The 25,769-nt window shown below is 36.7% G+C and overlaps 2 protein-coding genes across 2 annotated transcripts; both read left to right on the top strand.

The window, feature by feature from the left end:
• Positions 1-1,001: 1,001 nt before the first annotated feature.
• Positions 1,002-7,337, top strand: LOC131536583 (essential MCU regulator, mitochondrial-like). Its single transcript, XM_058769621.1, has 3 exons — positions 1,002-1,185; positions 6,932-7,075; positions 7,161-7,337. The coding sequence occupies exons 1-2, from the start codon at positions 1,066-1,068 to the stop codon at positions 7,067-7,069; spliced, it is 258 nt and encodes an 85-aa protein (XP_058625604.1). The 5' UTR covers positions 1,002-1,065; the 3' UTR covers positions 7,070-7,075; positions 7,161-7,337.
• A 9,961-nt stretch (positions 7,338-17,298) lies between these two features.
• On the top strand, positions 17,299-23,585 carry LOC131536528 (gastrula zinc finger protein xLCGF3.1-like). The gene is made up of 3 exons (XM_058769523.1): positions 17,299-17,748; positions 19,168-19,428; positions 21,010-23,585. Exons 2-3 carry the CDS (start codon positions 19,371-19,373, stop codon positions 22,086-22,088), a joined length of 1,137 nt encoding a protein of 378 aa, XP_058625506.1. The 5' UTR covers positions 17,299-17,748; positions 19,168-19,370; the 3' UTR covers positions 22,089-23,585.
• The last annotated feature ends 2,184 nt before the right edge of the window (positions 23,586-25,769 follow it).

Genomic DNA, 25,769 nt, shown 5'->3' with positions numbered 1-25,769 from the left:
TGTAACGTAATGATTGTGTTACTAACTACAGTTTAATGTCATGTGATTTGCACTCAGTAATGATTAGTATATTTATTTACAGTCTGACACACAGGAAAACTTAGAAGAGAATAAAGAAGAATTAGGGATAATCAATAAATCATGAGCGATCTGCCATTGTGTAATCATATTACGCGATTTAATTACAAAATAAGGTTACGCTTTATTTTAAGGTGTCCTTGTTACAGTGTAATTATACATTTAAGTACTGAGTAATATTACTTAACGACGTGTACTTACTATACGATTAGGGTTACTTGCACGTAATTATGCATAATATATTGTTATTATAATAGTAAGTACATGTAACTTGTAACAAGGACACCTTAAAATAAAGTGTTACTGAAAATTACTTAATTAAAGTGGTGAAGGATTGTGAAAGTCTGACAGTAATCAGTGTTGAATACTACTGTAAGATTAACCCGGCCTGCTTTAAAGGTTTCAAAATGATTAACAGCTGAAAACATTCAATATAGATATTTAGAAAAGTAATCAAATGTAATCAGTTACATTATTTTAATAATGGGTAACACTTTATTTTAAGGTGTCCTTGTTACACGTTACATGTACTTACTATTATACCAACAATACATTATGCATAATTGCATGCAAGTACTCCTGATCCAAACCCTAATCATATAGTAAGCACATGTAAAAGCAATATTACTCAGTACTTAAATGTATAGTTACACTGTAACAAATAAAGTAGGCTAACTGAAATAGTTACACTGCTTGTTACATTTTAAATAGGGTAACTTGTAATCTGTAACGTTACATGCACTGCATGTGAATGTGATGAATTATAGAAATATTCATTTAGAGATATTCGAGAATACAGTGAAAGTGCTGTTTGAGTTATGAAGGAGAGTGAATGATGACAGAAAGACGAGCTAACCTGAGCTCTTCCGGTGTGTGTGTGTGTGGTTATGGTCGGGGGCTTCTATATATATTTAGAGCACACACACACACTCTCACGCATGTCCGCACACACACACACACACACACACAGAGCGCGAGAGCTCGGTGATGATGGCGGCGGTGTCGGTTGTTCGCCGGTTCGTGTCTCTCTCGGTTCGGCTCGGGACTCTTCAGCACCGGACCGCAGTGAGCACCACCAGCGGAGCCATTCTGCCCAAACCCAAGAAAGTGCGTGAGTAAACCTATCAATCAATATATCAATCGATCAATCACATAGACAGAGATCGGCTCGTACAGTAACACATTAACAGCAGCACTCTGACAGGAATATAAATATGAAACGACATGTGTGTGTGTGTGTCAGTATTAGAGTAACATTTGTGTTTATTATCCTAGTTCATATCGTGTGTATTTGAAGACCCGTTCAAAGCAAAAACCATTAACGTTACTAATAATAACTATAACCGCGTTCTGATTATTATAAGCGCAGCTGTTGGTCTCTGTCTCTTTAAATGCCTCGCAGAGCAGGACGGATTCTGATTGGCTGCCTGTGTTTTTATCCTTCATCAGCTGGAGGGAAAAAAAAGTTCCTTAATGTGGATTACGGGGAAAAACGGCGTGTTTAATTGCTGTTTTTTTCGTTATAAATTTCCAACAGACGTTTCACATACAACACCAGATGCTGTGGTTCATAGCACTGCTCATTATAATTATGTGTTTTTTATTATTATTATTTGTTTTTTTTTTTATTAGAAATAAAAATTAGAAATACAAGAAGACAGAAACAGGCTACATTTCTAACAAGACATCCAAAAAAAAAAAAAAAACAACTAAAAATAAATTTGGGTTTACAATTTACTTTTTAACAACAATAGGAGAAAAATACAGCCAAAATGTCAATATGGTGTGTGTGTGTGTGTGTGTGTGTGCACTTTGGATGGGTTAAATGCAGAACACTAATTCCGAGTATGGGTCACCACACTTGGCCACATGTTACTTTCACTTTCACTTTGTATAATCATTATCTAGTGGCCTGATTCACTGATCTCATTCAGAGGCTGATCTTTAAATGGTGTGGATTTTTTTTTGTTGTTAGTTAGTTTTGTGTTTATAATCGCTATATGATCCTGCATAAGATGACAAACTACTACTAAAATTTTTTTCAAAACATCTTATACACAAAACCTTTAGTACTACAAAAGCTCTTAGACACACACAGACATCTAGAATCAGTGTATGAATCTCAACAACGCTGACAATCAACAAAATAAATAAACAGATGAACTCTGAACATCACAAAACATGCTACTAAAACTCAACACAAAAAAAGCAAAAATAAAAGTACATAGTAAGAATTAAAGACAATAAGTGGACAATTCAGTGGCATAATTTATTCACGCCACAATGCACGCTGGGAGTCATGGGTGAGTTTTGTACTGTGCTGATACCCAGCATGCATTGCAGCATGAAGCTTTTGATTGTCACCATTGTTGAGATTCATATGTCTGTGTGTGTCTAAATGCTACTGTAGTACTATAAGTTTTGTGCAGAAGGTATTTTTAAAATCTTTCAGTAGCAGTTTGTTATCTCATTCAGGGTCATATAGCAATTATTAACACCAAACTAACAGAGAAAAAAATCCACACCATGTCTTTATAAGTCAGCCTTTGAATGAAATCAGTGAATCAGGCCACTAGATAATGATTATATCAATAATCAATCAAAAGCACACAATCATACATTTTCTTGGCTTTTCTTGCTATAATAAATGTGCTCTACAAACACAGTTACAGCAGCCAGAAAAAAGCTAAGATTAAAAATCAAGGGTCAAGAGCCCAACTAAAGCAAACCCTGACCGCCACAATGATGAGGCCAAACGAAACGCTTTCAATAAAACAACTAAACTTCTGTTAATTCTAAAACAATTTTTGTGGAGATATGACAGAAATAAAGTCAAATTGTAATGTGTGAAGCTGGTCGTGCTGTTTGTGGAGTTGTTTAATCATATCTTGAGAGATTTAATGATGTCTTGTATTTCAGTTGAGTTCATCTAAGGCTGTGGCTGAAGTCAGTTGTAGTTCTTGTTTCTCTTTCATTCAGTGATTCTGCTTGTTAACAGCAGGTGTTATCTATAAGGAGAGTAAATATTTAACTGAACTGTATTATTTTGCACAAGAGAGATCTGTTAGTTTAATGTAGTTTTGTGGGTCACCATTGCGGTGGAGAGTAGAGCCTGTGCTTCAGTCAATGATGAGCCACAAACACTGATGTTCTGCTGCTTTATTTAAAGACAGTAGAGTTGCTGATACAGTGATGATCTCTTTGTTAAGTGCTTTGACACATGCATGTGTGCTATAGCTGATGATAAACTGCAATGTTAAGTGTTTGCAGTTTTATACTAAGAAATATTCTTTCGGACTCAAATTAAATAAGTTAAACAATGTTTACACACCATCACGACAATTTTACAGCATGCAAGAGTTTGCTGTATTTTTACAGTACAGTTGTAATTATTGATTTACAGAACTTTTGTAAATTTACAATCTTACTGGCAACCAAAATTGCCAGTAAGTTACTGTAAATTTTATAGCATTTTTTTACAGTGTAGACAGCAGTTCACTTTCCAATTAAGTTTAACTCTTTAGCAAATACAATTGTATCTTTAATTTTTTTTTTACTATTAATACATTGAAGAGAATTCATATATGAATGAAAATCAACCATAAAAACCTTTAAACAAGGTTAAGAATTATTCCTTCTACTTTTATGAATATGAAATTTGCCAAATAAAATCATAAGATTGAACATAAAGTCAACAGATACACTTTTTGATTCAAAACATATTAAAACATCTTTTGAGGTCAGATCACAACTATAACCAGTTTTTTCTTGGACATACAAGGGTAAGTCTCCCCAAAACTACTTTGAATGGTAACATTCATTAAAAAAGATGTACCAATATTTCTGGATGATCTGAACAAAATGAGCAGTTTTCATCAATCTCCATAAATTATGACAGTATAATTACTAACATAAATATTATGAAGTATTTTTAAAATGTAATTCCCGAAGTTTAGGAATTTTGGGGGGCAACTATCCATATTTCCAGAGGCTACGTAAAACATGAAGGAACAAACTAACGGCAAGCAACTTATTTGTGAAGTAATTGGGCTATGTTGGTGGTTAGATTAGCCTGTTTGTAGCTAGCTAAATTAAGTTCACTGTAGAGCAGGACGCAATGCATTTGTATCTGCTGTAAATTGTGTTCCAGTATAAATGGTGATTACCGCGTGAGGCTGCCGTTTTTTTTTTGTTTTGTTTTTTTTTTGCGTTTGGCTGCTGTTGCAATAGCTATGAAGATTGTAACTTACATTATTACTACATTAGTTCGCTACCCTTTGCAAAATGCTCCTCAGTCTCGACCTTAAAGGTGCTGTATGTAGGATTTTGACTCTACTAAAGCATAAAAATACCATAATATGTTTGCAAATATTTAAGAAACATGCTAAGTTAACATACTTGTTTATCTGAAAAACAATTCTACAGTCAGTTATTCTCCTTTGATAATGTGCATTCCGGCCCGGAATATCTGTGTTTGTTATGGTTTGTGAAACACGCCCACTGCCAGTTTACCCAATTGTATTTCGGCACCGCGGGTTGCCAGTTGGCGGAAAACACAGCGTATTTAATTTCATTCATTGACATGTGCGCTCGCTCCTGTTGATGTTGTTAATCTGGCAACCTGCGTGTGCGTCAAGTCTGAGGAGGAGGGGCCGGGTGAAAAAAACTGTCTCCAATATTTTGAATTTGGACTGCAATACCTAGTTCAACCACTCGGTGTCAATCCTACATACAGCACCTTTAACATTTGTCTCACATATCATAAGCTATAACTCTGACATGAAGTCGATTTGAGAACTGTTCGACTTACAAGTAAAGCTTACCGTTTAATGTACAGTAATATTAGTATCACTCCGCTCAAGTGGAGGCAGTCCTCCTGGGACGTTCGTACTTACGAGTTGACGAGTCGTTATCACGACGTCGGGTGCGTTCAAGTCACTTTGGTCGGAACAAGATGGCGATTTAACATTTCTACATAAAATTCAACGATTTTTTAAAACTCTACATCTATGTAAACGAATGAAGAATGTGCATCAGTGTGTTTTTCCTTTTTTTCCCATTTTTGTGATGTAAACTGAATAATTATATATTCTATTATTAATATTAGAAATATTTTGAGTTTCCCACTCGTAATAACGACTTTGTGGTGACGTTCATGTGCGTTTAACTAAATACGATGTATACGACGTGCGCTCATTGGCGCCCCTCCAGCTGGTGGCACTCTAGGCGACCGCCTAGCTTGCCTATGCCTAGAAACGGTACTGACTGAATGTACAGTTTCAGATTGACTGACAAACCAGCGGTCAGTAAATTATTTTCGGTCAGTATTCATCTTGATACTCATCGAAAGACAGTTTTTCTCCATCTATAAAGGCATCTGCTCCACGAAAGTAAGCTCTCTTCCCCTCTTCTCTCGCCGCTTGTACCTTTGGCCATAGCAGCCTCCTCTGTTGTCTTTCTGCAAACGTCAGATCCTCTGTCAAACCAACACCTCTTTCCTTAAGTTCAGGACGATCCCGTGCAGCTCTCCGAACTTTCTCTCTGTAAACTCGGAGCATGAACTGTCTAGGACGATTATACCCTGCTCCGAGACGTCCAATTCTGTGAATTGTTCAATTTGCTCAATTTGTGATACCTTGTTGTCATTTGTCTTGACCCTTGTAGACAGCGATTTCAGCTCCTCGCCCACGAAATCAACCGTCTTCGAAAGGTTAACAATAGTAATTGAATTCTGGGTGATTTGTTGCTCCATTGATGTAAAGCGATCATTGAGGGCATTAACACCACGAAGTATGTCGGCATTTGAAACTTTAGGATCATCTTCGTGACAAGGTCTTTTTGAGAGAGAACTACTCGTTGGTGTATTTGACGACGAATCATGGTCTCCAGATGACGTATCAAAAAGTGAAGAGGGTAACTTTCGGTCTTTATTCTTTGGTATGTTTCAAACTCTGCACGTGTGCTGGTCTGTACAGTCTGGTTTATCAGTATAGATCAGTCTACTTCAGTAATTAAACGTCGAGATTAGTTCATTCTTTCTTTAGAAGGAGTTCCCACTCCCTACCTTATAGTTAAACGGTACACATTCGATCAAAAGATGCAAACCCCTCAAAACACTTCGATCTGAAACACAGGTTATTTAATACAATCACAGAGCAAATACATTATATCATTGACTGGATAAGTTAAAAAGTAGTGTTACAATGCTTACCTCATACCGTTCTAAAGCATAAACACACAACACCCAATGAAGCACATTGATATTAATTAAAACAAATAAATACAACAATCAACATTGTATCAAGGAGCGGAATATTAAAGCAATAGATCACCCAGAAATTAACGTTTGCTGAAGATGTAGATGAGTTTGTTTCTTCATCAGATCTGGAGAAGTGAATGGGTGCCGTCAGAATGAGAGTCCAAACAGCTGATAAAAACATCACAATAATCCACAGCACTCCAGTCCATCAGTTAACATCTGGAGAAGTGAAAAAGTGTATCTCCTGTTGTCTCTCACATCAAAATCCAGCCACATATTTGTTTAAAGCTGTTTTGGACTGTTTTAAACGCTGCTTGATCTGTGCAGATTTCTTTCCTGATTCAGACCAGAACACTTTTTCACTGGAGGAAGCGTTATGTATTATGGACTCTATGGTATTTGAGTTAAAAACATCTTAATGCTGGATTTGTCTCAGCTTTTGTCTTCTCCAGATGTTAACTGATGGACTGGAGTGGTGTGGATTATTGAGATGTTTTTATCAGCTGTTTGGACTCTCATTCTGACGGCACCCATTCACTGCAGAGGACAGAGGATGAGAGATTTCTCCAGATCTGTTGTTGTTGTTGTTCTCAGACGGCGTTCGGTCTGGTGAGGATCATGATGGTCGTGGCTCCGTTCCTGTACGTCGGGACTCTGATCAGTAAGAACTTCGCAGCTCTGCTGGAGGAGCATGATATATTCGTGCCTGAGGATGACGATGATGACGACTGAGCACAGGTCAGCGGTGTAACCTGTGTGTGTGTGTGTGTGTGTGTGTGTGTGTGTGTGTGTCAGACTCTCACGCTGGTGTGTGTTTCCACAGACGCCGCTGATTCACTCCGTAAACTCAAGCGCTGGAGGAGTCCCTGTGTTTTCACTCCTTCACATGAATCAGTTCTGTTCGTCTGTGTATTACTGTGTATTTATGAAGATTCATTAAGAGCTGAACTCTTGATTCTGAGTGTTGATGACTGATCTATAATAAAGAATATAAACCCTACCATCCACAAGCTTCAGCTCTCTATGATACTTTTACTTTAATTCTTAAAATCAACTCTTCTATTCATCAAGGATGCATTAAACTGATCAAAAGCGTCAGTAAAGACATTTATAATGTTACAAAAGATTATATTTCATATTGATGAATAAGATCAGATTTATTTATTAATTTGTATTAAATCTGATAGATAGACAGAAAGAGAGGAAGAAAGAAAGAAAGAGAGGAAGAGTGATAAAGCTCTCAGTCGCTCAGTTTCTGATCAAGATGTCAGTAAAGACACTGAAGTCACAAATGATTTCACATCAGCAGCTGAAGGATTTCTGTTACAAACATTTATTAATTTACTTTGACTTCATCTGGAACTGTTTAAATTGATCTGAATAATGACACGATATATTGTCTTCTGTAGATCTGCTTTATATCTCACAATAAAACTGAATTTTTTCTTCAATAACTGAAGAAATTTGCAACATTGATGCTGTTATCTTAGTTTTTCACATAAGCGTACAATAAGTCAATATTACAAAAGTCATTTAACCCCACCATAAAAAAAAAAAAAAGTTGAAAAAAACACAAGACAACCAACTGCATTCAGTGAAACTCTTTATTATCTGAAGAGTCTTCATTAAAACTCATTCATCCTCCATCAGGGAGAGAAAGATTGCAGAAAAACTACAAACTTACAAATATATAGACAACTAGCATCTGGTTATGGTCGCTATTAAGATGTTTCTCACGTTATCTAACTGTAATTACAGTATAACTGTATAACTTATCTCTTACTCGTGATTAAATATTGAAACATGATGAAAGATGAAAGCAGGAAGATCCAGATCTACAGATTACTGACTATTGATCGATAAGATCCTCAGAGAGTTATTACACCAGAAGAAAGGGAAGAGTGTGTGAGTGAAGGAGGTTGTGAATGTGTGTAGATGTGTGTTAGTTACAGGATCAGAGAATGACACCGTTCCTCTGTCATAGTCCAGATTCACTCTCACACGATCAAGCTTACGTTTAACATGAAAACCAGAACCTGGAGACAGTCCGTACCACACACACCAGACACCAGTCTTATAGAAATCATATCTCTTCCTCAGGTTTGATGCTGTAGTTACTCCAAGTCTCCAGTATTTACTCTGTTTAACCTCCACATCCCAGCAGTGTGTTCCTGAGTTAAAACCCTCTGAACCCAGAACACAGTAATAACAGTCAAATCTCTCTGGATTATCAGGAACAGGTTGATATCCGCTGTTCTCACACTGGTCAGATCATCAGACAGAAGGAGAGATCGATGAGCCGTGTTTGGATCCAGAATCACAGGAGCTGATGAGACACAATCAACAGATGCTGTTATTCTGATGTTCATATAATGATCAACACTCAAAAAAATGAACAAGGAAGGTTGTGCACTTTACATAATATATTTATATTCAGTTTACTTATAATAATTGTCTTTGTTGACTTGAAATGTTTTTTTCTATTAAGGTCCATGTAATTATGTCTCAACTGTACAAAATCCTAACGCGTTGTCTAAACACAATTTATGTTAAAGGGGTCATATAATGGTACATGCACTTTTACAAGTTGATTGTACTGAAATGTGTGTTAGCAGTGCCTGTACACAACCATCATAAAATGATAAAAATCCATCCAGTGTTTTTTTTTTAAATCTCCTTATTTGTTTTACCCCGTCTCAAATCAAGCCGTTCGACCGTGTGACGCCACACGGTCGGACGCCCCTCCCACGATGGTTGATTGACAGCAGTGTTTCAACACAGACCCGCCCTTGCTCGTGAGCGAGCTGTCAATCATAGTCCGCGCGTCATTGTTGATATACGCTGGAGCTGTCTATGAGCAGATAATCTAAGCGATTGTGGTGTTCTGTTCTCGGGTGCAATAATGAACACAGCAGTCATTTTGATGTTCCTAAGTCCGAACCGCTGAAGACACAGTGGCTGAGTTTTGCTTCTGAAGGAATATTCCCCACGAGCAACGTCAATGTTTTCATGTTTGCGAATCATTTTCACCAGACTGCTTTATAAATGAAGGTCAGTATAAAGCTGGTTTTGCTAAGAAGCTGCTCCTGAAAAAGAATCGGTACCAACTATTCGTGTTCCTGCTGAACCTCCGGAAGAAGTGAGTGTAACGTTTAATTAACCTTTATATTAATCTTTATATTAATCTTTGCAAATCGCTAGCACGCTTCACGATGTATGTGGCTAATGTTTACATTCAGGGTACATGCATGTTTTCTATTCTGACGTTCTCAATATAATTAATAATCCCACGTTTATAATGAACAAAACGTTACGGTTGCACAGTATCCTCAGAGACTCCCGCTGCCAATTCTTCAAAATATACCCTCAACTGTTGTCAAGGCAACACTCCACGTGTGCAAGCTCATTAGCATTTAAAAACCCACGCACTAAAACGGTGTGCTGAAAACAGAGCTGTTTTTGAGCAGGTAAAATGAGTGTTTTCTTACAATACTAATGAGAATTTTTAATTAACGTATATTACAAACTTTCAATTTAGACCCTAAAGAATCATATTAGCTTGTACAAAAATGGCATTATATGACCCCTTTAAGTAAAAAATTCTTACATCCAGAGGCTGGCAGTATAGTGCGACGCCATCTGCCATGAAACCCCAAAGAAGAAGAAGAGCAAGACGCGTCACGCTCAGACTACACGCGCGCAAAGATATTTGAGTCTCTGCACACCTGCGTGACCCCCTGCAAAGTTTTTCTTCCATTGGTTTTGACAGTGACATCTTACCTTTTCAACGGCTGGTAAAGGTAGGACGATATTTGTTTTTCCACCAGCATCGATCTTTTTTTATTTGCAATAAGAGATAAGCGTTAAGCGCGAGTGATTTACATGTTAAGTCAATGCAAAGACGCGAAAAGACATCCTGCGGCGCGATTCGCGCGAATGACGCGGCGCGATCGAATTGAGCGTTTCGAGTTGAAAAATCTGAACTTTAGCGAAAATTCGGAGATTGAGGTCTCTGCAGAGCAAAATTAGGTGTTTCTGAATTGCTGGGCGTTTTCAAGCTGCTGGGTGTTTCTAAATCATGCAATCAAAATGATCCCCCTGACCTAACCCCACCCCTAAACCTACCTTCACTATGACGTCAGCCAATCAGGTAACATGGTCGAAAAACGCCCCGATCTGGTAACTCCCATTACTTTGCTGCAGAGACCTATACTTGAAAATTCGCGCCGCGTTAATCAATCAGGAGCTTGCTCTAGTAGTGACGTGTTTACGACGTAGCAAGCGGAGGGAATCCCAAACAATGGAGGACAAAATAATCATCGCCGTTTGTGGACACCCAGAGCTGTACATTAATTAATCTGATTTCATGCCATTATGTATCTAAATTATGCATGAATATTCCCAAACACTATGACAGTGCGATCTCTGTGTGAGATGTGATTGTTGTCATATTTCTATAAAAATCTAAAATACATGTTTGTATTAAAGTAAAAATGAATGATAAATATGACTTTATAGAATTAAATAGCAAGCTCCGGGTTTTCTGTTCCCACTCACGGAAAAACTGCTCCGTGTTCACTCCATTTTAAAACTTATACTAGTATGTTTATTTTTTATATCACGAATGCCTGAATGCAACATTTATAATACTATATGTAATGTTTTGGAAATTATTCTACACGTTTAATAAATAGAATGAAACTATGTCAAAATGTATACCTGAAGTGTGTAACGTCCCTTTCATTTTTCTGACTGAAGCGTTTAAGTTGTTGTAAGTTTTTGACTCTACTAAAGCATAAAAATACAATAATATGTTTGCGGATGTATTTAAGATTTGAAAAACAATGCTACAGTCATTCTCCGTTGAAACTGTAATACTAAGTTCCACCACTAGGTGTCCATCCGACTAAAACTAAACTAAAATCTACTGTCAAAACTAACAGGGGTTAATACTTGGTTTGAAACTTTTGTTTTTTCCAATTTGTTGTGATACTTTCAATAAAAATTACAAAGTGTGATTATTTTATTGGTTTGTAGTTTTTCAGTTCAGATTAATTCAATTTCACAATCTTTATCAAATTGTTTTGTTTGTTTTTATCCTTTGCAATTTTTCAGGTCCTTAATGAAAGGTGTGTTTTCTGTTCCTGCCAAGGTGCTTTACTCACAATCAGGGGCGGCTGATCTATTATGGGCGCTGGGGCGCCGCCCCTCCTACCAAGTAAAAAAAAAAAAAAATTAAGTTTGAAAAAAACTTACGTGTTTTTCACACTAGAATGAGGGGGAGGGGGGGCTTTTTGTCTGCCAGCTTCATCATGTGCCGCATAACATCATAAATGTGTAGTTTTATGCTTGGCGCCCACGCTATCTAACCAATGGAGCGCTGATATGCTATAAAACGTCACTAAATATGATCAATTCAACCAATCAGTGACGCGCAGTAATAATTCTCCGATGGGCGCTTTGCCTCTGCGCCCATCGGAGAATAACATGAGTTTGGTGTGGTCACGTGGCAGTGAGATTCGAGTTGACAATGGCGCCGGCGTCACACGAGAAAGAGACCGTGCAAATGGGAATGGAACCGGACCAGCCACAAATTAACATCAGACAGCAGGTGAAAGACAAGGAAGCGTCTTATACTAGAGGCTTTTCGCGGACATGGTACACTAGGAAGCCGTGGCTAACCGGCTGCGGAGTAACTAACTCGCTGTTTTGCTTCTCTTGTTTGCTTTTTAAAACTGCAGCGACTGATCGAGCCTGGTGTGAAAACGGTGTTCAGGACATGAAACATTTTTCGGAAAAAATAAAAAAACACGAACACACAAAGATGCATATGGACAACTGCCTGAAATTTGATTTGATGCTGAGTGCATCAAGGATGCTGTTGTGTCTCTGGAGGAGCAGAGGAGATGCTGAGTGCTTGGAGGATTTTGATGGGGTTTTTTTGTCTGTCTTAGAGGTGGTTTGCTGTACGATTCATGATGTGAACACTGGAGACAATGTATAGCATTTTTTATTGACTTGCTCACCATTACAATTGGTAATGCACAGTCTTCTTCATCTAGTGGTTACTCCATGTAATAACAGCGACTATTTACCTCTTTGTGTTTATTGAATATTGACGCAAATTACAGCAATTATAAGTTCACCTTGTATGACTTGGTTTCCAATGAATCTCAAATTGGCACATCTTTCTGTCTTTGAAAGAACAATATTTGAAATCTACAAGGACATTCTAAATTCATACTTTAATAATTACATTAGATGCCATTTGTTTTTAAATCGTTACTTTGGTGTTAATGTAATAAATAAACAGCAGAAATTGTTCAATTGTTAAAATAAAAATTTTAAAACCACATTGTCCCTCAGCCCCCCCTACTTTTTCCATCACCAGCCGCCACTGCTCACAATAGGTAAGATCTGCAACATCTACTAATGTAAATACTGTGTAAATACATTTGTTAGTTCTGAGTAGCTTGTTTCTGTTTGTATCCTGTTTACTTTTAATTATCAGTATCAATAGATAATTTCAGTTTTTAACAGATTATATAAATGTTTTAAATTAGTATTTGTAATTATTTAAAGTCATATGGTATGTTGTTTGTAAAACTTTTTTTTTTTTTTGCAGGTCAAGTTTCTTTTAACTGAAATCACTTTTTTTTTTTTTTTTTTTTACATTTTATTTTTTTGGTGGTGTTTGTGCTTGTTACAGATATTGAATGTGGCAGTGTAAAGGTTGCGGTTCAAAGACCTCAACTAGATGTCACTTACTAAAACATTATAGGTTAAAACATCCTCAATATGGGCGTAGGGACCCATATCCTTGCCCATATACTAGTAGTCCATGTACATTCAAGTCATGGAATGCACTTAGATCACACCTCTGTGGAGTCCATAACAGAGACTCATCTCAGCGAACATCATCATTGGCTACATTCAGATGCCAAAGAAATTATTATATGTGGTCAAGCTCAAATATGACCCCATTTATGAGCTTGACCAAACGCTAAATAACTGCTGACCATTAATGTTCCTTTGTTTTGTCCTAGTTCTTGTTACTGTGCACTTTTTTGATTAACTAAGGTGTTTATTTATTTATTTTTATAGGATAAGATATACACTGAACAAAATTATAAACGCAACACTTCTATGTGAAGGAGATGTGTTGCACTGCGTGAGGCAAATGGTGGTCACACCAGATACTGACTGGTTTTCGGACCCCCCGGACCCCCCAATACAGTAAAACTGCACATTTTAGAGCGGCCTTTTATTGAGGCCAGCCTAAGGCACACCTGTGCAATAATCATGCTTCGGCAAAGGAGAAATGCTCACTAACACAAATTTAGACAGATTTGTGAACAATATTTGAGAGAAATAGGCCTTTTGTGTACATAGAAAAAGTCTTAGATCTTTGAGTTCAGCTCATGAAAAATGGGGCAAAAACAAGTGTTGCGTTTAAAATTTTGTTCAGTGTATTTGTTCACATTTCTCATTCCAGTATCTAAATATTCTTAAGAATAAAATGTTCTTTGAAAGAGTGTACTTGCATTATTATGCTATTTTGTCATTATACTGTCATTATGAAATCAGATAAAATGGTCTTAAAATGGCAATTTCATTCATCGCAATTAATTTTGGTGCAATATATCGCACAACAAAAAGTAGTTCTCGTGACAGCCCTACTTGAGTGTACTCTATAATTAAACTAATTGCATAATCATTGATAATGTTTGTATAAGTAAATGGTTATTGTACATGTCATCTACCCATTTCACATAATTATAGAAGTGTAATAGGTTTGTAGTGTGTATGTTGATGCTGCTTTTTTTCTATTTAGAATGAAACTGTTGAAAAGAGGGAGTGCCTCCTCAGGGCACTTTGTATCTATCTGAATGAAGCTCCGAGCAGTCTCTTCAAAGAGTATCTGGTAGGTAACAATTACTGCAGCAGTAATGGTATCCTAGGGCTTTTAAGAATATCACAATATCCTTTTAACACTGTGGGATATGGCTTGTAGGAATGGCAATTTTGGTCTAGACCAAAATCACGTTTCTGATCATTTAATCTTAAAAATTGAAAAATTATTATCTTATAAAAGTAGAATTTATGGCAGAGCTGTTATATTAGATGGCATCAGATCATACAGGTGTTCTTAATAAAGTAGCCAGTGAGTGTAGAAATTGTGAGGAATCAGTTTGGATCAAAAGTTAGAAATCAAGCACTATTTTAAAACATTTACGGAGAAAACTGCAATGCAAATGAGCTCTTTGGAATTATGTAATTGGCTGGTGATTTCATTGTTGTCCTTTTTGTGTGTGGAAAGGATTCAGATGGCTGTGCTGCCCAGAGGGACCTTGAACAAGTTGTCTTTGGCATCTACAGCATTAATGCTGAGGGAGGTGATGCCACCACCACTCCAGCTGATTGAATAGTGATTGAGGGTGTTGAAGTGCTTCACGACTTGGGAGACAACGCTTCTGCATGTGCGCTCTTAATGGGTGTCATATGCAATGAACCTGTTTGTGGCATTTAACATAAAGGCCTGCTTTGCACTTGAAATCATTTAATTGAAAAACACTTGAAAGATTATATACCTTTTTTCACTTTTTGTTTGTGTGTCCATAGTTGTTTTTTTTTTTTTATAAAGGTAAAGATAACCAACTTTAAATGCTGCCACTCATGGGTATGTTTCTTTTTTTCTCTTTTGTAAAACAGAATTTGATAAACAGTTGTGCTGTTGATGAACTCTTGTGTTGATGAATAAAGGAACTAACAAATGTTGAGTTGTTTACTGAGTAATTTGTGTGGAACCTGTTGACAAACTAGAGTTAATTCAACCTAACTAGTAAAAATTAAATTTAGTGAAAGCATTTTGATTAATTAAGCTTGAATTGAATGTTTTGTTGTAAAATCATTAGTTTACATTGAGTAGACATATGTAATATGCAACTTCTAAACAAATTTTGTTAGTCAATCAATCAATCAATCATCTGAAATCAGACCTTCAGAAAGCAGACGTCACTGGCTTTCATCATCTCCTCCATGTCTTTGATTGTGTGTGAAAGAGAAAAAAATGTTAGGCATCATATTATAAGTATAAATATAAATTATTTTTAATTAAATTATTGTCTTTTAAATTTCTACTGTGCTAAAGCCAAAGCAAATTTAAGAAAATATTATCTGGAAATATTAATTTCGTATTAAGTTTTTTTTTGTGGAGCACGGCTGATGCCTGTCACTGACTTACATTGGTATCACTTCTGTGAGCCCATCACGGAATTTTCGGCGATTCCGTGATGCCACCACAGATTTGGGGTTAATTAAGTCCGTGAACATTACACGGAATTCTGTGAGATCATGCTGCATGAACCTTACATGCTTAAAGCTTTACCTTGATTGAATTGTGTTTTTAAACTTCATTTTTAGCTGCTGCCACGTTCTTGTTTCTTTTTTCTGTCTTTTTCCTTTTTTTTTTTTTTTTTTTGGCCATGGGATACCATTAAAATTAATATTAGTTCAATAATTTACAGTTTTCACCTCTGATATTATAACAGTTATTAAGTTATTGACAGTTATTAAGAATTAAAGTTACACATTGACTCGGAAATAGGCAAACGTCTTTTTGGCGGGAGCTGTTGCCATGGTGAATCGTAATTTCGGAGCTCCACTGATCATGACTTTTCACAGTCGTGGTGCACGCACTAAACTCAGAGTCAGCCTATAGAGTTGAATAAACGAACACAATTCAGCCATTCTGAAACCGAAAACTCAGAGTTTCCCATCTCAAGGTAAGTCAACTCAGAGTTCAAGTTTAAACTCAGAGTTGGTTGAACCTCCTTATTGAAACGGGCCCCAGGGTCACACCTGGATAAAGATGGATAAACATTCCCGCAGAGTCCTAAAGGAGGACACGCCCCCTCCTCAGCAGAACACAATTATACAAAAGTCTTCAATATTTCTCATAATACAAGTGACTACTGTGAAATTGAGACCAATTTACCACTCCCACAGAGACCTTTAAAATGAAACATGAAAAGGTTATGATTGTGAATTCTGAAGATACAGTAAATGCATGATATAAGTATAGCAACTTGAGTTCTTTACATTTCTCTGTCAACTTTCACTGACCTGGACCATGTGCCCAGGGGGGAAGGATGGGTGAAGGGACTGATGAGCAGATGGTCTTTCTGCCAGATCTTCTTGTCAGATTAGAGAGTTTATTGTTTTGTTGGATTGCATGTGTGCTGCGAGAGTTCCTGAGTGTTTGGCTTCATGAGGAAATCAGCTGCCTTCAGATCACCACACTCAACAAATTCATAATGGTTTTATTTACTTTTTTAATTTGTGTTTTGCTCTGTTTAATAATTCTGAATACAGATCCGTGTATATTTATATAACTTTAAGGCGACTGGGATAGTGGTCTGTTGGCGTCTCCGTGTGGTCCTGCTTGGTACTGCAGCTTGACTTGTAGTTATTTATATATGTATAGAAAATGGTCTAAAAAAAATTAACATTTATTTTTCTTACAGATTTTGCTGTTGCACTGTATACATCAATTTTGAATTACCGGTATTATTAAAATATATATAAAGAAAAAATGTTTTCATTTTTCTTGAAAAAGGCTTGCAGTTCTGTGAGAATCATCCACAATCTTGAATTTGGTGAAATTTACATTTTAAATTTATTTAAAATGTTTCAAGTCTTAATCCTTTTCTTTTTGTTATACTGGGATAAATCATATTGGGATGTATGCAAACATTTTTGAATGTGGCGCCCCACCTAGAAAATTTGCCACCAGCCAGCACTGCAGTGAAGTTATTAACTATTTTTCATTAAAAAAAAAAAAAAAAAATCATAAAAATGTGTAAAAGCAATAGTTTTCAAAATAAATGTTGTAAAACAACCAGCAGGAGAGCAGTGATGTGTGAACTGAATTTGGTGACAATACAGTGTGTTACTGTGAAGTTATTGAGTATTTTATTAGTAAAATTTTTCGCGTTTCGCACTTTGTAGACGGTCCCTTCAGACTTCAGACTCGTCTCTCAGACGCAGCGCATTGAGATCAATGTAGTTTGTTCAGAGCGGAGGAAAGCTTGTTTTGAGGAAAACACACTTGTATCTCGTTTCAGACATCACTACGAAAGAAAAGAGGAGTTATTTGTGTAATTAACATGTTCTGCTCGTGAGTTATTGATCCGGGGGAAAAAAAGTCGAATTTACTGAACTCCGCGTGAAGCTGTTCCCTAAAAACGGACTGCTGGTTGTATATATGGACTTCTATAACGGACTTCTATGGGGAAGAAAATGCTTAACGTGATATTACTCTGAATACGCTGAAAGAGCTCGTTCTGTTGACAGCAGAAAGGGTTTATTATAAGTAACATCTGAAAGAAGTTTGGTTTTCCCCGGTCAAGGTACGTTAAGCTGTTTCCTTATAACGGACTTCTATATAACGGACTTCTCTGGGGGAGAAAACGCTTAACGTGATATTATTCACTTTATCTGTGGAATAAGGGCTCGTTCTTTTGACAGCAGTTAGTGTTTATTACAAGTAAGGTTTGACACAAATTTGGGTTAACAAGTAACTGAATGCAGAAGTCCGAATTCGCCAATATAAAACCAACTTTACCCAAGTATCGTTGTTTAGGTACGTTAAGCCACTTTAAACTTTTTTCCCCCTCCGTTAAACTCTTTATTTCAGCAGAAGACGCCAGAAAAGACGCACAAATCCGATGAAAACACAGAAATGAGCCTGTAAAATGTCGCTTAAACAAACTGTATAAGTGTGTTTGATAGTAGTGTAAATGTGAACTGCTGAACTCTCCTCAGAAGACTCTGTTGTTGTTGGTTATTATTGGCGGGGTTTGTGTTTGAATAAAGATCTGGCGCCAAACGCTGGACGGATTTTCATTCGCCTGAGATTTTACATTTATTACTTTTTAATCCTATTTTTAGTTCACCTTTCTTTATTGTAGCTACATTATTTGCACAAACAGAGGCGTGGCACCAAATCTCAGGCAGATTATACTTAGCCTACTTGATAAAACTGAAATATATATAGAACTTCTAAACACTTTAATGTCCCTGTAATGAGTAGCCTGTGAACGTGGTAATTTCAAATCTATTCATAAATGTGAATATAGATAAATATTGATGAATTCTGACACAAGAAAATGTTAAATGTTGCTGGTGCTCTTTATTTTTTAAAAGTTTTATGATCGTTGTCAGTTTCTGTACATTAAAAACTGCAAATGTGTTATTGACCTAAGTAGGCTACTTTACTGCAATTAATGTAGTTATATATAAAATTTTAAAAAATCAAACTATAATAAGATTCATATGGACGTTAGGCTATGGTGTTGTTGGATAGGTATATACCTGAGTGTTATTAGTGTTTTTGTAGCCTATTATTGAAGTTTTATCCATGCCATATTGTGATATTAACAGTATTGTCTTTCATTCGAACACTTATAGACTTATCGTATCTTATATCTTGACTCAAATAATGTGTTTCTAACAGAAACACTCAGAATAAAGTGAGATGATCTGCTGATGATCCTGAATGTCTTGTTGAATGAGTGTTGATCGTCTGAGACTCATCAATATTAACAGCTGCTGAAAACACTCTTTATTTCATGTCAATAGTTCCTGTTTTCACCTCCTTTATTATGCTGATGTCTTCAATGAAAGGAGCTTTAAGTGGCAATTTACAGGAGATCTGGTGTCAATACTGAGGGCATTTGTTACAAATCTGTAGGCTATTTCATACCTTTATATATCTATAGCTGTGAAAACAATCTGCAGTAAGTGATATATTTTATTTATTTTGGCAGATCAGCTCCTCAAATGCTGCAATTCACCTTCAATGAAGCTCCTCCCCCAGAAAACACATCATCATCAGTGAAGCTCCGCCCACAGTAATTCAGCAATAAATGCTGGAATATTCCCATCAGTTTACAAGTGAAGACGAGCATCAGAGCATCAGGAAGAGCTGAAATCTGCAGAGACTGAGTTTATTAAAGAGGACAGAGAGAAGATGAGAGATCCAGAACCCTGCAGAATCAAACACACTGAAGATACTGAACAACAAACAGGTTGGTGTTTATTTTTCTCTCTTTATTAATAGTGCTGATGGTTATAACGCTTCAAGCAGATTTAGATTTGCTGTAACAGGAAAAATCTTTAGAGCTCTGCAATAATATAGTGCTTCCATTTCCATTTCATATGAGAAACTTCAAACAGCAAACGTACCAAAAGTGTAACAAAACAGTGCTACTAGTTTGAGCTGCTTATCAGCTCGGACCGATAATTGAGCGCCGCACAAACACTGCAAACATATCAGAGATCAGAACAGAACCAATGCTGATCTCATGACACTGTTACTGCTGCGAGATCCAGAGAGAAGCGTTCAGATTCTGCACTGAGTTCTGTTATAAACCCATCAAACACCGCTGATACAGTATGTGATGATAACTACAGGATAACATGGTGTTGTGGCAGAAATAGACACATGTTATTACCGCATTCATTTCAGGGTTTGTACAACCTTTTGAGAGAGAAATTCAAGCACTTTTCAGTGACAACACAACTATTTACAGCACTTTAAACTATAAAAATGATCAAATTTAAATATTATTTTTAATGGGATAACCAAATACACTTTGTGGTAGACAACCAATTATTTAAAATTGAAAAAAAAAAAACAGTAGATGGCAGCAGAGGAGAACTTATTGGCTTATTATTCATTCACTTTTACTTTTGCTTCACATATTTTGAAATTTTAAATGCACTATTATAAAATATCAAATAATCAAGAAATCAAATTCTGTCAATGTTTTTCACTTTGTTTATGATTTAAGAAAAGTTATACCTTTTCTTTAATTTGCACCTGAATCACACATCAGGAGCGTTTCTTAATCACTGAAGTGTCCGGTCAGTTCAGAATAATGGCAGTTCTAGCTTGTGTGGAGCCCTCGGCGAACCCTTCTGCCACCTCTAAATTAAGTTTATTTTACATCAGTTTTGACAAATTCAGGCAAATGAATTAAAAAATTCAATAAAAACTTATTTTTTTTTCTTTTTGAAATTGGACAGAAAAATGATGTTGTTGTACTGTGTATAATAACGGGCCAAAATCACATAAGATAAGCGATAATATTAGCCTATTTTAATGAGATGAGTGATGTTTTGCACATTTCCCCTCTTTTTTTTTTCTTTTGTGACGTATAATAAAGTGAATATTAAATGAAAAGTGTCAATTACGCCATTAAATTTAGATCTGCTCGTGCTGCTTCATATTTCTTTTTTACAGCATTTTTACAGCATTGTACCTTATAACCAATCACACACGACTCTGTTGAGCTTATGTATGCACTGGCCAATCAGAAGTGTTCAGATTAGTCATCGCTGAAACACCAGTTTTTTTGCTGCTGCTGATGGTACATTTAATAACAGCAGAATATATTAATTTTCTAAGTAAAATTTGATTTTGCACATTAATGCTGTTCATAAAAGTAAATTGTAAATAAAAAAGTAAAAGTGTAGTTTGATCAATGACCAAAATATTGTATAACAATTATCTACTTTACAATGTTATATCAAGATTCATTTTAATGTCCACATTTCTCTGCTTTTTCCAAGTTATTTAAAATGAACCACCTTTAATTTTATTTTAGAGTTGACTGAAGAAAACAAAGAGAAAGAAGAACTGAGTGAAGTTGAGGAGAAAAATCATGTCAAAACTGGAGAAAAACCCTCGAGTTGCTTTCAAACCAAACAGAAAGATTTAAAGAAAAGAAGAAACAAGAAATCTTTCACCTGCTCTCAGTGTGGAAAGAGTTTGACAAGCAAATATGGTCTTGAGCTTCACATGAGAGTTCATACTGGAGAGAAACCGTTCACTTGTGATCAGTGCGGGAAGAGTTTCACACAATCAGCACATCTTAAGAAACACATGAACACCCACACTAGAGAGAAACTGCACACATGTGATCAATGCGGGAAAACATATTTGTGGGCTTCAAACCTGAATATACACCTGAGAGTTCATTTAAAGGAGAAGCCACATTCATGTTATTTGTGCGGAAAGAGATTTTCACATCTACAAAGTTTGAAAATACATCAGAAAATACACACTGGTGTGAGAGAGTACATGTGCTTTGAGTGTGAGAAGACTTTTACTACAGCGAACCATTTAAAACAGCATGAGAGGATCCACACTGGAGAGAAACCTTACAAGTGTTCACACTGTGACAAGAGATTCAGTCGGTCAGGAGCCCTGAAAACACACGAGATGATTCACACTGGAGAGAAACCATTCAAGTGTTCACACTGTGACAAGAGATTCAGTCGGTCAGGAGACCTGAAAACACACAAGATGATTCACACTGGAGAGAAACCATTCAAGTGTTCACACTGTGACAAAAGATTCACTCGGTCAAGAGAGCAGAAAACACACGAGAGGATTCACACTGGAGAGAAACCATTCAAGTGTTCACACTGTGACAAAAGATTCACTCGGTCAAGAGAGCAGAAAACACACGAGAGGATTCACACTGGAGAGAAACCACACAAGTGTTCACACTGTGACAAGAGATTCAGTCGGTCAGGACACCTGAAAAGACATGAGATGATCCACACTGGAGAGAAACCATACAAGTGTTCACACTGTGACAAGAGATTCAGTCGGTCAGAACACCTGAAAACACATGAGAAGATTCACACTGGAGAGAAACCGTATCACTGCACTGCATGAGGGAAGCGCTTCATTCAATTATCTTTTTTACGCAGTCATTCAAAAAAACAATCACAGTAAGTAGATCATCTTCAGATCCAGCTCTTTCATGTCTGATGCTGCATCCTCATCAAATCCTTATCAAACATAATTTATTCCAAGTGCACTCTTCTATCTGGGGCATGAAAGATTGCCCCATTCATGAATGAATCACTCTTTTGAGTCAATTCTGCTCAAGATCTTGAGCAAAGAAGCCGGCAGAACGGTGTGTATTTGCAACTCTGGAGTTTTTTAGTGTTTATTGAATTCACATATTCTCTCATCAGCATAAACAACAAACTGCAGAAAAGAGATTGATTGTGCAGAGGAGACTGCTTCAGTAATTATAACAAGAGTTTTTGTGAAAGTGCAGGACTCACAGTTTTAGACTGAAGTCATGGAGCGATGTGTTTCTTTGTTATTTATTCCCAGTTTGAATAACCGTTTTGTTTTTCATGCTGCTGAAATAACAATATGTGAAGTCTTCATTGTCTAATTTGTAAAATGGAATTCAAGCAGTTCATGCTTTTCCCCTCGAAACAACACAGATACAATTCAATCATTCATATGCTATAAAATGGATGAAAATGTTTTTTTTTTTTATGATAAAAAAAAAGTGTTTTATTAAAAGCAAGACTTAATAATATCTCATATCAAAGTTTTTATTTTTATTTTTTTATTGTTTCAAGGGCATGTGTGTTTCATAAGGATTCAGAATTCTGTCCCCACTTTTTGTCAACACCGTCAGACATTCATTAAAATGTAATAAAATCAGGGAATATCAGGGGCAGCTGTGACTCTAAAGGACCCCTCGCCACATTCATCTCTGCAGAGTACATCAGTGTCAGACAGACTCTGGTCATTTTTATAGTTTTAGAATATTTTAAATCCTAATGTTAATATTTCCTGGTCACCATGATATGTCAACACCATCTTCCAATTTCTGATGAAATTATTTGAAAGATTTAGATCATTTTATTTTCCTGAAGCAGGTTCTATTAGCATCTAGCATCAACAGAAAAAAACTAAACGGCTACTATGAAATCTTTCTGTTTTGTGAAAGAAATGCTAAATTTGTCAGCAGCGTCAGAGTTGATATTCAATATGAAGTCATCATATTTTTGTGGTTTAGGAATATCATATATGTTCTGATCATTTTTGGATCATTTGTTAAGATGTTTAAATGTGAATATTAAAGGTCCTGGTGAATGTAAATGGATAGACGTAACAACTAACTGTTTTATTTGTTCATATAAATGCTTTTTAAAAGTTACTGTGTTACCACAGCAGACACACTGTTCTGAGATGAGAGAAAATAGATAATTTGTGTTCCAATGATATATCAAAATACTTAAATATGAATCTTGAATAAAAGTTTTATAAACAATAACATGCACTGTTTGTTGTATTTGTTTTAATGCAGTAATTGATTGATTCAGTGTATTTGATCGTTAAAATTATTCAGGTCTATGTCACGACCGTCAGATGAATATTTTGATAATATTTGATTATGATATTTTATATTTGTTGAGGAATTGTTGGTCACATGTGAAATTGTAATCTGTCTGCTAACACGAGAATGTGTTTTGAAATGTTAAAAACACCTTGATCTCTGTTAAAGATAAAGGTAAAAAGCACATTTTGATAAAAAAGACAAAATTTGGGAGGTTGAATCAAAGCATAGCTCAATAGCACATTAATACATGTAAGATTCATGAATGAATGAATGAAGATACATTGTTTCATTTGTCTGAGTGCAAGGTTTTATTTCTTCAATATTGCACACTGTTTTGTCCCACTTCTCAAGAATCAGTGATTTTCTAGTTCAGGGAACAGACACGGTCTCTATAGTATGATATCTAGGTGAAAGAGTATGTAAAAACAGAAAAGTCCTGAATAAACAGGAAAAACAGAGATGTGATTAAAGTTTGTGTCTCTCAAGCATCAGTCGTCAGCACCTTTATTAATAATTGTTTGGTATTTCTTATTAATTATGAGAAATATACTCACTTCAGATGGTAAATGTGTGCAGTGTATAAAAGCTTTTGGTGAGGGCACGGCTGCAGCTCTGCATTATCTGAACGAACTAACGAGAATAATCAGTACGACACTGAACATTATTACATCTTCATGACATAATCTGTAATAAACCTTGTGAAACACAGCAACACACCAGTACTGGATACAGTGTCAAATTATGTCAAATAGCAAAGGTTTTTTCGTTCATTTTAGCAGCTAACATTTCACAACGTCATGACATAATAGTCATATACACCGATCAGGCATAACATTATGAGCACCTTCCTAATATTGTGTTGGTTCCCCTTTTGCTGCTAAAACAGCCCTGACCTGTCGAGGCATGGACTCCACCCTGAAGGTGTGCTGTGGTGTCTGATACCAAGATGTTAGCCGCAGATCCTTTAAGTCCTGTATGTTATGAGGTGGGGCCTCCATTGATCGGACTTGTTTGTTCAGCACATCCCACAGATGCTCGATTGGATTGAGATCTGGGGAGTTTGGAGGCCAAGTCAACACCTCAAACCCGTTGTTGTGCTCCTCAAACCATTCCTGAACCATTTTTGCTTTGTGGCAGAGCGCATTATCCTGCTGAAAGAGGCCACAGGCACCAGGGAATACCGTTTCCATGAAAGGGTGTACATGGTCTGCAACAATGCTTAGGTAGGTGGTACGTGTCAAAGTAACATCCACATGGATAGCAGAACCCAAGGTTTCCCAGCAGAACGTTGCCCAAAGCATCACACTGCCTCCACCGGCTTGTCTTCTTCCCAAAGTGTTTCCTGGTGCCATGTGTTCCCCAGGTAAGCAATGCATACGCACCCAGCCATCCACGTGATCTAAAAGAAAGTATGATTCATCAGACCAGGCCACCTTCTTCCATTGCTCCGTGGTCTAGTTCTGATGATGCCACTGTTGGTGCTTTCGGCGGTGGACAGGGGTCAGCGTGGGCACCCTGACTGGTCTGCGGCTATGCAGCCCCATACGCAACAAACTGTGATGCACTGTGTATTCTGACACCTTTCAATCAAAACCAGCATTAACTAAGAGATTCAGTCGGTCAGGAGACGTGAAAACACATGAGAAGATTCACACTGGAGAGAAACCGTATCACTGCACTGCATGAGGGAAGCGCTTCATTCAATTATCTTTTCTACGCAGTCATTCAAAGAACAATCACAGTAAGCAGATCATCTTCAGATCCAGCTCTTTCATGTCTGATGCTGCGTCCTCATCAAATCCTTATCAAACATAATTTATTCCAAGTGCTTTCTTCTATCTGGGGCATGAAAGATTGCCCCATGCATGAATGTATCACTCTTTTGAGTCAATTCTATTCAAGGTCTTGAGTAAAGAAGCCTGCAAAACGGTGTGCATTTGTTCACGAATCACTTTGAATGGTTTGTTCAGTTCCCTGCACGCACTGAATCATCTGAAGCGGTTTCTCATTCGTACCGGGGGAGATTTAAGAACAGGGAGAACATAAAGACCTTCAGACAATTGGAGCTAAATCTGCAAATTCAACTGTTTGCCTGCGCTGAGGATCTTTATTAGCTGAACACTGTGTGTGCCGTCTGTGGACGATTCCACACGTATTCATCTGATTTCATTTAGGTGATATTTTGTAGCAGTGGTAGGAATCTAGAT

Source organism: Onychostoma macrolepis, chromosome 03 (genome assembly GCF_012432095.1).
Source record: "Onychostoma macrolepis isolate SWU-2019 chromosome 03, ASM1243209v1, whole genome shotgun sequence".
NCBI classification, from domain to species: Eukaryota; Metazoa; Chordata; class Actinopteri; order Cypriniformes; family Cyprinidae; genus Onychostoma; species Onychostoma macrolepis.
This window is presented reverse-complemented; position numbering and strand designations above follow the sequence as displayed.

Coding starts and splice junctions, on each gene's coding strand:
- LOC131536528 (XM_058769523.1), top strand. CDS start 19,371: ATGAGAGATCCAGAACCCTGCAGAATCAAACACACTGAAGATACTGAA. Junction 19,429..21,009: donor AGATACTGAACAACAAACAG/GTTGGTGTTTAT, acceptor ATTTTATTTTAG/AGTTGACTGAAGAAAACAAA.
- LOC131536583 (XM_058769621.1), top strand. CDS start 1,066: ATGATGGCGGCGGTGTCGGTTGTTCGCCGGTTCGTGTCTCTCTCGGTT. Junction 1,186..6,931: donor TTCTGCCCAAACCCAAGAAA/GTGCGTGAGTAA, acceptor TGTTGTTCTCAG/ACGGCGTTCGGTCTGGTGAG.